The 14,481-nt window shown below is 45.9% G+C and overlaps 1 protein-coding gene across 2 annotated transcripts in view; it reads right to left on the bottom strand.

Annotated features, from left to right (window-relative positions):
- Positions 1-13,901, bottom strand: part of LOC121606735 (transducin-like enhancer protein 1) — a 31,129-nt gene extending 17,228 nt beyond the window's left edge. For both annotated transcript variants that reach the window (XM_041937239.1, XM_041937240.1), the window contains exons 1-4: positions 13,171-13,901; positions 12,735-12,835; positions 11,570-11,633; positions 9,829-9,873 (exon numbers count right to left, since the gene is read on the bottom strand). In XM_041937239.1, the coding sequence (XP_041793173.1) occupies positions 9,829-9,873; positions 11,570-11,633; positions 12,735-12,835; positions 13,171-13,194 (234 nt within the window). In that variant the 5' untranslated portion in view covers positions 13,195-13,901. The remainder of the gene's footprint in view (positions 1-9,828; positions 9,874-11,569; positions 11,634-12,734; positions 12,836-13,170) is intronic.
- Positions 13,902-14,481: the final 580 nt, after the last annotated feature.

Here is a 14,481-nt window from a genome sequence, read left to right as displayed (position 1 = left end):
AGGAGTATTTCAATATACAGAGGGAAAGTAAGTGATAGAAAGTTTGCTATAGATGGTGAGGAAATCCCAACAATTAGGGAGAAAGCAGTTAAGAGTCTAGGACGGTGGTACAATGTGGACCTGAATGATGTTGAACAGGTTGTGCAATTTAGAAAGGATGTTGCAGAAGGGCTGGAGAGAATAGATAAATCAGGGCTCCCAGGAAAACTGAGGTTGTGGTGCTTGCAGTTTGGCTTGTATCCTAGGTTAATGTGGCCAATGTCAGTATATGAAGTCCCATTATCTGTAGCAGAGAGAATGGAAAGGCTAGTTAGCTCTTATATTAGAAAATGGTTGGGTGCTCCCAGGTGCTTAAGCAATGTAGCTTTGTATGGGAAAGGAATGCTTCAGCTGCCAGTATCCAGTCTAACAGAGGAGTTTAAATGCACTAAGGTTAGGACAGAACTTTTATTATCTGGGAGTAAGGACATGTTAGTTAGCAATGTGGTTCCGAATCCTTCTGGGGGGAGGAAATGGAACCCAAGGGCAGCAGTGCAGGAGGCAGAGGCAGCTCTTAGGCATGCAGAAATAGTAGGAAATGTTCAATTTGGCCGGGGAGGCTTGGGGCTTGGCCCAGGCAAACCAGTGTGGAATAAAGCAGGTCTAAAGGAGAAAAGAAAGCTTGTAGTGGAACAGGTGCGTAGGCAGGAGGAGTTGTTAAGAGGGGCAAAAGCAGTTGGTCAAGCCAAACAGGGACAATGGTTGAATTGGGAAGGTGTTGAGAAGAGGAAACTTAGTTGGAGGGACCTGTGGAATATGGAGGAAGGCCGTATTAAATTTCTGATAGGGGCGACATACGATGTGTTGCCAACCCCGCAGAACCTAAGTCTCTGGGTACAGGGCGATCAATCGTGCCCACTCTGCTCAGGTACAGCAAGTTTAAAGCACATTTTGTCAGGTTGTAGAATTAGCTTATCACAAGGCCGGTATACATGGCGGCATAATCAGGTGCTGAGAAGCTTAGCCGCAGGCATTGAGGAGAGAAGGAAGCAGGTGAATTCTGGAAGTTCTAGAAAGGAGAGGTTAGATGTGCAGTTTGTTCGAGAGGGGGAGAAAAATAAAGCTGCTAAGTCAGGGAGAAAGCAGGGAGGTGGCTGCCTGGTAGGGGCTGATGATTGGCAAATGCAGGTCGACTTGGGAGGACAGCTAGTTGTGCCCCAGGAAATAGTTTATAGTAATCTGAGGCCAGACATTGTCTTATGGTCCATGAGTAAAAAGACTGTGTATTTTATTGAGTTAACAGTCCCTTGGGAAAATTCAGTGGAGGCAGCTTATGAAAGGAAGAAGACTAAGTATGCAGATTTAAAGACAGAATCTGAGCAGAGGGGATGGAAGACCAGGGTCTGTCCGGTTGAAGTGGGGTGTAGAGGTTTTGTTGCAGGGTCAGCTGTTTCACTGTTGAGGGAGCTGGGAGTGCATGGGCAAAATTTAAGAAAGACAGTGAGGGAGATGTCAGATGAGGCTGCTAGGTCTAGTCAGTGGATATGGATCAGGAGAAATAATAGTAGTTGGGGGGTGAAATAGGGACAGTGGGGGGGCAGGCAGAGGACATGCATGCCTAACCCGGCAAGAGAAGAGGTTAAAGTCTGAACAAGACACCTCTCCTCTGCTCTGCTTTCCCCGCCCCATCTTCTCGCTCTGCCAATAGGAAGAGAACCAGGAAGTTTAGATAAGGTGGGGGGTGTGGCCAGCTAGAGTCTCTCTTTGGGACCATGCGGCCTGTTCAGGTGAGTTTGCGTGGTAAGACACAGAGTTGGCTTGTTTTTTGATCTTTTTGGTTGTTTTCCTGTTTTGTCTGCTTCTTGAAGGAAATGTTAGGGTTTGTTTTCCTGCTCTGTTTGCTTTTTGAAGGAAATGGTAGGGTTTGCTGCTTCTTGAAGGAAATGTTAGAAGAGGCTGTTAAATCTAGTCTGTGGTTTAGGCCTCCACCTTCAGCACCTTCTAAATTTTCCACCCCCTACCCGAACAAGGGTCTGTATCCAATCCCTACTTTCATCTTTTGACTCTACCTCTTTATTTTCTATCCCCTACCCGAACCAGGGTTTGTATTCCCACCCCGCTTTTTTCTTGGTGCAGTTGGTGAGAGGCAGGGGTAGATGATGGTAGTGTGGCAATCGGCAGTTACATGTGGCATCTAGGCCTGTGGTAGCATTGTAGCAGCTAACAATAGCTAAAGCGGTGAGAGTATGATAGTATCTTAGCAGTTAGTATTGGTAGCTAGCAATTAACATTAACAGTATAGGTGAATCTAGCGTTATTGTCTTCTTCTGTTCCTCTTAGCAGGTAGCGGTTAGCACATAACATTAGCTAAATGGTAGCATCGGAACTGTATTGTCTTCTTCTGTTCTTCCTAGCGGTTAGCAGTAGCATTAGCAATAGTTAAATGGTAGCATCGGTACTGGCCACTACCTGGAGCATCTCTGGGTCAGTTGAACGTGGCGGTGCTGTTTGGATTGTGTAGGAGCAGTGTGAACTGGCACTAGGGGGGGTGACTCTGGGACGCCGGAGTTCACTGCCTAACCTCCTGGAGGTGTAGTGGGACTAAGTAGGCGAAACACTGTTGAAGGGAGGTTTCCACCTGATGACCCCCAGAGACGTGTTAGGAATCACTGCTCTTTGGCAGGTATAGAGGCAGATTAGAGCTCCAAGGTTCTTCACTGAGAATGAATCCTCTTTTTGAGCACAAGTATCTTGTGTTTAAATTAACTCACAACTAGCTTGGCTAGTGACTGTTGTGAATAGAGCAGCTGACAACATGGGAAAGACCATGTGACTGCTTGGAAAGACAGCTGACAGGAGGGAAAAGACCCCACAGGTGCTGGTATGGGCTAGCAACCCATGGCAGCAGTGGCAAGCCTTAACCTTGCTACAACCAGACTTAGCTACAACCAATATAAGGAAAATACCCCAAGAGTCAGCGAGAGCAGGGGTGGAAGATGACTCACAGGTGGATTGCATGGTAACGAACAGGATAACGGATATGACTATGCCTTGGATACATGACTCAGTGAGGGATGGGGGCACGGACCCATCTCTTAGGGCCAGAGGTAGCAGTACTCAGGTGACAGGGAAGGCAACTAAGGAGAGCAAAAGTTGTGCAGCAGAGGATAAGAAGCTTCAAGTTTGCCCATGTGGCTGGCAGAAAATAACATCAATCCGAGGCCTTAGAACTCATCAGGGAAGGAGGAAGTGTTTAGCGGTGGAAGGGCAGAGTGGCCGCATCGACCAGTATTTCTTGAGAAGTCAGTCGAATCAGTCGGATGAAGTCCAGCGACAGGTAGAAAACCACAGTTCGCAGGATATCAGTAACACTATCCCTGGAGAGGAGGAGGTACGGAGAGGGGATGCAGTTGGTGTTGAGGGCAACAGGCCAGCCAAGGAGAGAAGCATGGAGCAGAAAGCTAGAGTTAAGTGGCCGAGGGCTAATGATAGCAAAGAGTGGGAGGCAGTTGATAGAGATTTATCAGTCATATTAAGCAGGCTTAGAGGAGATGTAGTGGAGAAATTGGATAAAATTGGAGATGTGATCTACTCCTATGGTCGAGAGAGATTTGGGGTGCTTGTCAAAAGGAAAGGCGAGAGGGTGCAGGTCGGCAAGTCTAGGCGGCAAAGAGAAATAGAGAAGTTAGTAAAGGAAAGGAGGCAGTTAAGAAAGCAGTGGAGGAAGGCGACAGAAGAAGAAAGGGAGGGAATTAAGGTGTTGCAGGAGGAACTGAGAAGCAGGTTAGCAGTACTCAGAAGGGCAGAACACCTTAGGGAGAAGAGAAAGAAGAAGGAACGTGCAAGGTCAGCATTTTTTAGGAACCCCTTTAATTTTGTGAAAGGCTTGTTTAATCAAGAAAAAGGAGGGCAACTTAAGGCAACGAAATCAGAGATTGAACAGTATTTGAAGTCGACGTATTCAGATTCAAAGGAGAATAGGAACATAGGTCTTCCACCTGACATGCCACCATTAGGGGAAGTGGAGCAGGAGATGGATGTGAGCCCACCTAGGTGGAGAGAAGTGGTGGAGGTGGTTAGGCGTGCAAAGGCTTCTTCGGCCCCAGGGCCTAATGGAGTCCCCTACCGTGTCTATAAGAGTGCACCTGGCATCTTAAGGACACTATGGAGATACCTGAGAATAGTTTGGGAGAAACAAAGTATTCCAAGAGCATGGCGCAGGGCAGGAGGTGTCTTCATCCCTAAGGAGAAGGAGTCATCGGACCTTAGCCAGTTTCGGATGATTTCTCTCCTAAATGTTGAGGGAAAGATTTTCTTTAGTATCGTAGCACAGAGGCTGGCTAAATACTTAGAAAGGAATGGTATGATAGATACGACAGTGCAAAAAGCAGGGATACCAGGATTTGCGGGATGCTTAGAGCATACTAGCATGATTTGGCATCAGATTCAGACAGCTAAGAGGGAGAAAAGAGACTTGAATGTTGTATTTTTAGATCTGGCTAATGCGTTTGGGTCAGTGCCACATAACCTTATTTGGAGTTCCTTTGACTACTTTAAAGTGCCGGAGATAGTTGTTAACTTGGTGAAAGCATATTTCCAAGACATCAGACTGTGTGCAAGTATCGCAGAGCTTACAACAGGCTGGCAAAGATTGGAGGTTGGTATTATGGCAGGATGTACAGTGTCCCCGCTAGCTTTCACAATGGCTATGGAGGTAATTATTAGGGCTTCCAAGTGGGTCGTAGGTGGAGAGAGACGGCAGAATGGAATGCGTCTTCCACCAATTAGGGCTTATATGGATGATATGACACTGCTAACTTCAACAGTGCCATGTACAAGGAGGTTGTTAGATAAAGTCAATCAGAATCTCAAGTGGGCTAGTATGAAGATTAAGCCTAGTAAGTCAAGGAGTATTTCAATATACAGAGGGAAAGTAAGTGATAGAAAGTTTGCTATAGATGGTGAGGAAATCCCAACAATTAGGGAGAAAGCAGTTAAGAGTCTAGGACGGTGGTACAATGTGGACCTGAATGATGTTGAACAGGTTGTGCAATTTAGAAAGGATGTTGCAGAAGGGCTGGAGAGAATAGATAAATCAGGGCTCCCAGGAAAACTGAGGTTGTGGTGCTTGCAGTTTGGCTTGTATCCTAGGTTAATGTGGCCAATGTCAGTATATGAAGTCCCATTATCTGTAGCAGAGAGAATGGAAAGGCTAGTTAGCTCTTATATTAGAAAATGGTTGGGTGCTCCCAGGTGCTTAAGCAATGTAGCTTTGTATGGGAAAGGAATGCTTCAGCTGCCAGTATCCAGTCTAACAGAGGAGTTTAAATGCACTAAGGTTAGGACAGAACTTTTATTATCTGGGAGTAAGGACATGTTAGTTAGCAATGTGGTTCCGAATCCTTCTGGGGGGAGGAAATGGAACCCAAGGGCAGCAGTGCAGGAGGCAGAGGCAGCTCTTAGGCATGCAGAAATAGTAGGAAATGTTCAATTTGGCCGGGGAGGCTTGGGGCTTGGCCCAGGCAAACCAGTGTGGAATAAAGCAGGTCTAAAGGAGAAAAGAAAGCTTGTAGTGGAACAGGTGCGTAGGCAGGAGGAGTTGTTAAGAGGGGCAAAAGCAGTTGGTCAAGCCAAACAGGGACAATGGTTGAATTGGGAAGGTGTTGAGAAGAGGAAACTTAGTTGGAGGGACCTGTGGAATATGGAGGAAGGCCGTATTAAATTTCTGATAGGGGCGACATACGATGTGTTGCCAACCCCGCAGAACCTAAGTCTCTGGGTACAGGGCGATCAATCGTGCCCACTCTGCTCAGGTACAGCAAGTTTAAAGCACATTTTGTCAGGTTGTAGAATTAGCTTATCACAAGGCCGGTATACATGGCGGCATAATCAGGTGCTGAGAAGCTTAGCCGCAGGCATTGAGGAGAGAAGGAAGCAGGTGAATTCTGGAAGTTCTAGAAAGGAGAGGTTAGATGTGCAGTTTGTTCGAGAGGGGGAGAAAAATAAAGCTGCTAAGTCAGGGAGAAAGCAGGGAGGTGGCTGCCTGGTAGGGGCTGATGATTGGCAAATGCAGGTCGACTTGGGAGGACAGCTAGTTGTGCCCCAGGAAATAGTTTATAGTAATCTGAGGCCAGACATTGTCTTATGGTCCATGAGTAAAAAGACTGTGTATTTTATTGAGTTAACAGTCCCTTGGGAAAATTCAGTGGAGGCAGCTTATGAAAGGAAGAAGACTAAGTATGCAGATTTAAAGACAGAATCTGAGCAGAGGGGATGGAAGACCAGGGTCTGTCCGGTTGAAGTGGGGTGTAGAGGTTTTGTTGCAGGGTCAGCTGTTTCACTGTTGAGGGAGCTGGGAGTGCATGGGCAAAATTTAAGAAAGACAGTGAGGGAGATGTCAGATGAGGCTGCTAGGTCTAGTCAGTGGATATGGATCAGGAGAAATAATAGTAGTTGGGGGGTGAAATAGGGACAGTGGGGGGGCAGGCAGAGGACATGCATGCCTAACCCGGCAAGAGAAGAGGTTAAAGTCTGAACAAGACACCTCTCCTCTGCTCTGCTTTCCCCGCCCCATCTTCTCGCTCTGCCAATAGGAAGAGAACCAGGAAGTTTAGATAAGGTGGGGGGTGTGGCCAGCTAGAGTCTCTCTTTGGGACCATGCGGCCTGTTCAGGTGAGTTTGCGTGGTAAGACACAGAGTTGGCTTGTTTTTTGATCTTTTTGGTTGTTTTCCTGTTTTGTCTGCTTCTTGAAGGAAATGTTAGGGTTTGTTTTCCTGCTCTGTTTGCTTTTTGAAGGAAATGGTAGGGTTTGCTGCTTCTTGAAGGAAATGTTAGAAGAGGCTGTTAAATCTAGTCTGTGGTTTAGGCCTCCACCTTCAGCACCTTCTAAATTTTCCACCCCCTACCCGAACAAGGGTCTGTATCCAATCCCTACTTTCATCTTTTGACTCTACCTCTTTATTTTCTATCCCCTACCCGAACCAGGGTTTGTATTCCCACCCCGCTTTTTTCTTGGTGCAGTTGGTGAGAGGCAGGGGTAGATGATGGTAGTGTGGCAATCGGCAGTTACATGTGGCATCTAGGCCTGTGGTAGCATTGTAGCAGCTAACAATAGCTAAAGCGGTGAGAGTATGATAGTATCTTAGCAGTTAGTATTGGTAGCTAGCAATTAACATTAACAGTATAGGTGAATCTAGCGTTATTGTCTTCTTCTGTTCCTCTTAGCAGGTAGCGGTTAGCACATAACATTAGCTAAATGGTAGCATCGGAACTGTATTGTCTTCTTCTGTTCTTCCTAGCGGTTAGCAGTAGCATTAGCAATAGTTAAATGGTAGCATCGGTACTGGCCACTACCTGGAGCATCTCTGGGTCAGTTGAACGTGGCGGTGCTGTTTGGATTGTGTAGGAGCAGTGTGAACTGGCACTAGGGGGGGTGACTCTGGGACGCCGGAGTTCACTGCCTAACCTCCTGGAGGTGTAGTGGGACTAAGTAGGCGAAACACTGTTGAAGGGAGGTTTCCACCTGATGACCCCCAGAGACGTGTTAGGAATCACTGCTCTTTGGCAGGTATAGAGGCAGATTAGAGCTCCAAGGTTCTTCACTGAGAATGAATCCTCTTTTTGAGCACAAGTATCTTGTGTTTAAATTAACAGAATGAGCCTTGAACTAAAAACAACCACTCCACCCATAACAAGGATAACAAACTGAAGAAATGAAATTCTTGGCAAGATTCAACCTTCTACATAATGTGAAGAGCTATCAGTGGACAACTGCACATCTGTCTGTGCAACATTTATGTGATCTGTGGTGGTATATTAGTGTTGTACAGGCGTACATGTACCTGATGTACCCATTAAAGCAACCATTCTACAATGAATTAGAATGAGTCGACTTTCAGCAGAAACCTACACCCTGGCTGTTCTCGAGTTGCTGACTTGCACATACTGTAACTCAATCTCATTATGTCAAACTTATTCCATACCTAGAAAGCTCTAAATAAAGAGCTATTTCAGGCAGTCTATACCTGCTAGTCCTTTCTCAGAATCCTGAGTTGTAAGCCTATAATTAGCCTTGTATAAAGACTCAATAATTAGGCTGTCTGTGAATAGTTTGACCAACTACTACCAGGTCAGCTCAGCTGATCTAACTAAGCTTACTGACAAAACTAACAAGGTTCAAGCAGACGAGGCCACAAATACCCCAAGCTACAATCCATAAGTGGGGCATCAGCACCAATCGTAACCAGGGGACCAGGCGAAGGTAATCGAAACTCACAACTCATTCGCTTATAACAAAAGTTCATATCAGCTCCTGAATAACAACATCTGAGAATTTCTATGGTGGTCCACATTGTGATATTCATATAATTGAGAAAGTAGGTAAACAGAAGTTGAGGATACAGAGTGTGGATGTGTACACACACACAATGTGTTAACAGAAAACAGGCTTCCCATTAAACATATAATTGGAGCATTACTGCCACACTACGTACACACACACACACACACCCGTACCTCCCCAGCAGGAGGTGGGTTGTTCTGCATCCCCCACACCCCCCACCAACAGAAGCTTGTTGCTCTGACAACTGCAGCCCCAAGCTAATGACCTCCCCTGGAGCTTTAGTGTGTGTGTGTGTGTGTGTGTGTGTGTGTGTGGTTTATGTGTGTGTGGATAATAGGAAGAGATGCATCTCCCTCACAATGAAAGAACAGTAGCTTCACATGGACGTAAAATGAAAGAGGAGCCCAGAAAATAGAACTGAGTACGGGGGTGGGGGTGTAGCACAAGGAAGAAGAGATCTCACATTTTAAATGGCGACTGAGGAAGGCAGAAAAAAAAGGAGAGAGCCTGGGTTGTAAAAAGAGGAGAATTACACAGGAGAATGAGAACATGAGAAAGAAACTAATGGGAGGGAGTGTGAGAGAGTCAAGGAAGCATCCAAACTCCTCAGTGAGGCAGTAAGGCCAATCCACCTCCAATTTCCTCTGGTCTGACTGGTCGATAGCTGTGGTAATTACTGGTAAACGCTCTGAGCCATGCACCACTCCTGTGGGGAAATGTTTGTTTGTGTGCATGAGAAAGCGAGTGAGAATTTTCGCTCCTCATCCATGTGTCTACACAGCATGTTTGCCTTTCAGTGCCTCCGTGTATGTACTCATGCATAAACATGTTTGACTTTCTGTCTGTGTGTACATTACTGTGCATGTGTTCAACTGTACCCGTCCTCATGTGTTTGCATGCATTATTTATGGATGGACAAAAATGTCCTTGTCTTACATTACAAAAGGTAAGTGTCCTTTCTATATTTCATGTTTGCACACTTGTGACCCTGCCCTACTAAAGTGTGTGCTGGTGTGTTTTTGCCTCCCTGCTTCTAAAAGGGGGAGCTCCACTGTCTCTCCTCTGTCGGCCTCACTGTGATCGATTCCTCTGCCCTCCCCAGCCCTGCCCCTCTAATGTAATAAAGCAGGCCGCTCCCCTAGACAGCACCAATCAATCTACAGAGCCATTCATCCTGCCTCTGGGCTCAGGCGGCCGGCCCTAACTGGGGAAACGGAGACAGAGCCCCATCGATCACGAATAAACACACACACACACACACACACACACACACACACACACACACACACACACAAATGAATGAACACACAAATGCATTTGCACGCACACACACACACACACACACACACACGCACACACACACACACACACACATACATCAACAAGCACATACACCAAATACATCAAACCCTGCCACAAGAGAAGGAGAATAAAAGAGAGGAGGTGAGAGAGGAGAGACAAACAGGAAGAGAGTAGACAAGAGGGGCAGACAGATAAGCATCCATACCTGTTTGTGCATTTCGATGTTCAGGCCATAAGACATCTCATAGTACTGAGGAGGACAGAGAGACAGATGGTTGGATGTATGAAAGAAAAGTTGAACCTTTGACATAAAAAGCTTACACACCTAAGAGAACATGTGCAACCTTACAGAAAAGGTTGTTTTACCGGAACAATCAGACATGCAGATATGATACTGAATGGAGTGTCACACCAGACCATTCTCAAAGAGCAATCAAACTACATTTAAAAGCCACAGCATCCAAATCTGATCATTTTACCTGTACAGGAAGGTCACCACAGAGGTTGTATGTTCTCAAACAATTCAGAACGGCACTACTGTCTACATGCAATAACCTCCTTTGATCTCACATTCTTTGAGATAAAATGGCTGTGTAGAAGAATTTCATTTTTCACTTTCACAGAATGAAGAGCAGGGTTGGCAACCAAAACTTGGTTCCAAATTAGAACCAAATCCCAAATGCCAAGAGTCAGGCACCCATCTATGTCAGGCACCAACACAACTGTGTGGTGGTTTGTTTAGACACAAGAATGCATGTGACAACACTGAGAAAAACCTGCAGTAAAGTGTGACCTCATTCTATAAAAGAAAATGACAAAGCATAGTCCAATGCCTGTAATGTGGTCACCTCTCATCCTTTTCATCTTCTCGCCTAAATGCGCAGATCGAGTATGTCGTTAGCATTAGCTAGCATCAGTGCTTTACAGCCAATGCCAGTAGCCTCTTAGCCTGTTGGTTGGAGCTATGTGCAGTCTTCCAAATGCTGCATAGCCAGTGCTTATCTCCGCCAGGGGATGTGCCAAAACTCCAACCACAAATCGTTAGACTTTTCCAGGAAAGTAAGTAGCCACCGTTATTTCTCTGGCCGGCATACCTTGCTAACTGCTTAGCACCTCCCCGCATTGTCTGCTGTTTTAGCTTGTGGTTTTAATACATGACCAGTCAGTCTCTTTGCGGGGGGTTGCGAAGCATTCTTGATGTAAACAGGTGTAAGAAAACCTTTATTAAAACCACATAGTAGGCCTATATCCTATATTTCATTCATTTCTGTGAAGAAAAACTAAATGAAATTGTTATTTTCAAAGTTTAGATTAATATGTATAGACTTCAAAAAAATCTCACAGGATAAGGGCACAGTGTAGACCTGGCCTGACAACCTGAGCTACATTCACAGAGCTTTCACCCTCTGCTAAACTGCCTCACCCTTCATGAGAAAATTATGCAGTAAAAAAAACAACCAAGAAATACTTTTTGTCAAAAAAAGAGGCCTATTGAGTATGTACGATTGTTGGAAACATAAAAACTACATAACACAAAGAGAGAATTGTATAAAAAGTTGTATCAGGGGAATATCAATTTCCCTTAGGGGATCAATAAAGTACTCTGTGTATCTATCTATCTCTGAAGCAATATTCACAGGAAATAATCTGCTCAAAAATGAAAAAATCTGCCTACTCACAAATTGCAAAGTCGTAACACGGTCTAATCTGACACTAATCATCTTCATGAGCATGTCGGAGTCCGAAAACTTTGCACAACTGCACACAGTAAAAAGTGTTACTTTCATTTCGCTGTCCAGTTTTTTTGATATACTTCTTCCCTTCATTGAAATAATACAGTCAGGCTTTGGAAAAGATGAACGTTCAACTGCAGAACACATGGAGCTGGTAGGGGCACACTAGATGATGCTGTGGGGAAAATGAACTGAGCGTCACACAGATCTTACCATAACATAGTGTCTCTGCATCTCCGTCTTCTCACTGGCCAGCTTCTCACACTCCAGCTTGAGACTGAAAAACACAACAATACACCAACTTAAAACTCCACCAGCTCAACAAATTCGATCGCCTTCAACCCAAGCCAGTCAGTGTAAACTAGCACCTCCGTTTCCCAAAGACTGAAAACATATGGATGGTCATTTTATTGTTTTGGCTGTGGTATTATAGTACTGACAAGTTTCACTGCTGATCAATAAACATCAGAAAGTATTTTGGACATCATGTGTGAGTGTTCGTCTTCTGTCTAAAGCATCTACACAAACTAAGAACAAACAGCAAGGATGTTGAACAAGCTGTTTGCTGATCCTCCAGCTGTTTTCCTAAAATACATAGTTAACAATGCAGACATGTTAAAGTCTCCTATGACCCCTCTCTCCCTTTGCTCACTGATTAAAGCACCCACAAATGCAAACACGAATCTAAACAGCTCAGGGCACAGAGATGGTTTTTAAGAGAATGAAAGTGAAATGGAGAAGATGAATCTCCCTGTCAAATTATTCTAACCACTGTCTGTTGGCTGTAGGTTGTTTGGTTTAACCCTGCTCTTTGCATGCATGATTCAGGATGTGAGTTTAAAAAAAATGCAGCCTGTTTGTAGGTCAGTAGCTTTTCACCTGTTGCAGCGAACATTCTGTGACAACACAAATGAGTAAAAGTCATAGGCACCAAATGAAGACACACAGAACTGCAGACATACACAAGCAGTCTTTTCCCAACACATGACTACACACACACACACACACACACACACACACACACACACACACACACAGACACACAGGGGAAAATAAGGGGTGATTTATGAAACCCTGAGCCCGCACGCCACCCTCTGGCTCTCACCCATCACCAAGACTTAGACCTACCGCAGTGTGAGCACTAACACTGATGCCTGGGTCTGCTGCATATGTGTGCATGAGCGTATGTGAACCTAATCCAGGTTTATGGGTTAGCATGAGGCCAGAGCTGGGGTTTTCTTCATTATGGTAGGTTGGATGACTGTGGTTAGGGTGAGGTTCAGCGTTACAGGGTAGATGACAATGAGAAAACTGGTCACCATGCCGCCCATCAGGACGTAGGAGCCCCCCACTGAATGTGTGTGTTTGCATAATCCACCTGTGGTACTGTGCCTGAAGAAACTGGAACTCCTCCTTGATGCGGTCCAGTGACTCTGGGATGGTGAACTTGAAGGGCTGGCCTGGAGCCTGGTGGGGCGTCTGACACACACAGACAAACACGATTGCTACCATCATAGTGCCTCATTATGTGGCATTCAATATGCATCTGATCCTCTCCAGGCTCAAATGTAATGTCAACAACTTTTAATTATTAGCCGATATTAGACAAACAATATTATCAATCTGCTCCTCGGGGCAGATGCAGAGCCCAATTAACAAGAAGAAAGAGCCTGACTTTAACATGTGCTTAGCCTGCGGGCTGTTAAAACTAAAACAAGAGGCGCGGGTCAGACAAAGAGGTAATGTTATCCTCTCTGGCTGTGGACACCCGCTTTCATACAGGTGAACAACTGTTAAAGCAGGGGGAGTCTTACCGGGTGTCGCCCCTGGGGAAACATCGTTATCTCCTGGAGGATGCAACCGTTTCCTTCTTAAATCCCAGTTTCGAGGGATCGACTGAGGGTACAGCGAAGATGTGGGGAGCACCAGATCACGGAGACGAATCCATCCGCCGTTATTTTTAGGACCGGCTGTCGTTAATTTAAAACAAAACCGAGCGCTCCGTCCGAGTTCACCGACCGTTTAATCTGAGTCCTCGCTCCCCTCTGTTTCTCGCTGGCTTTCGGTCGTTGTCTCTCCTCCGCTAAACCGGCAGTGCGGCCGTAAATCAACCGGAAAAACACGGGAAACGGCTCATTAGCTGGGGGCAGCTAAAGGGGGGAGGAGGAGGGCAAGAACCAGGTGAGAAATGAACGGGTTGGAGCCGCCTCAATCACTCCAGCGTTTGTTTTGCTTAGGATCCGATGTATTCCGAGTACAGAGAGGCGACCAAACAAACAAGAACAATTTCAAGCCAGCAGACCCTCAACAGACAGCCGCAAACTGTCGGCTCTCGGCCGGAGCATCAGAAACAAATCCACACAAGTTAATTGCAGTGAAGAGTTCCCACTTGACTCGCCGTGGTCGCTAGCTGGCGGTTGAACAGTCCACAAAAACAGAAATATTTACTTCCCCGCTGAGTTTGGATGCAAACCTGCGTCCAAAATAGATTTCACGAAAAAAAGAGGAAAGATGTTGTTAGTTTTGATAGCAACAACTCCCACAGCTGCGGCTACAGTCCTCCGTCTAGCTCTGCTTTACCTCAATGGCAACTTTCTCACGCGGTTTCACGCTCCCAGCTAACCGAAACTGCAGAACGGCCCACAAAACGGCCGCAGACCAATCACGGCGGACGATCCACGTGGGGATAGTAATGTAGCTTATACTGCTGACCAATAGTCGTTCTGTAAACTGCCCCGAGTCCGTTGACCTGGTTGAGCTACGCGAATTCTGGCCAATCAGAGCATAGCATGGAGCTGCCGTTCCGGAGGCGCGCAGGGCGGGCAGTGCGGTGGGTGAAGGCAAGTCTCACCTGTCAATCAAAGTAACGTGGGCTCAGCAGGCGCGGGGTTGAAGATGTGCGCGTGCACATGCACACGTACACGTGGGCACGCAGATGCAGGCATGTACACAAACGAATCAGCCCTCACACACACACACACACACACACACACACACACACAAAAACAGGAATACTGTCTTTCTTTGTCGCTGCTGTGAACCTTCCTAACAAGTGTCATGGCGAATCAACTCAAATCTTCCTCTGTTTTCCTCTTCTCTAATATCTATGTGATATACAGTGTGCA

The sequence above is a fragment of the Chelmon rostratus genome, chromosome 5 (genome assembly GCF_017976325.1).
Source record: "Chelmon rostratus isolate fCheRos1 chromosome 5, fCheRos1.pri, whole genome shotgun sequence".
Classification (NCBI taxonomy): Eukaryota; Metazoa; Chordata; class Actinopteri; order Chaetodontiformes; family Chaetodontidae; genus Chelmon; species Chelmon rostratus.
Note: the sequence above shows the minus strand (reverse complement) of the source record. Positions and strands in the feature narration are given on the sequence as shown.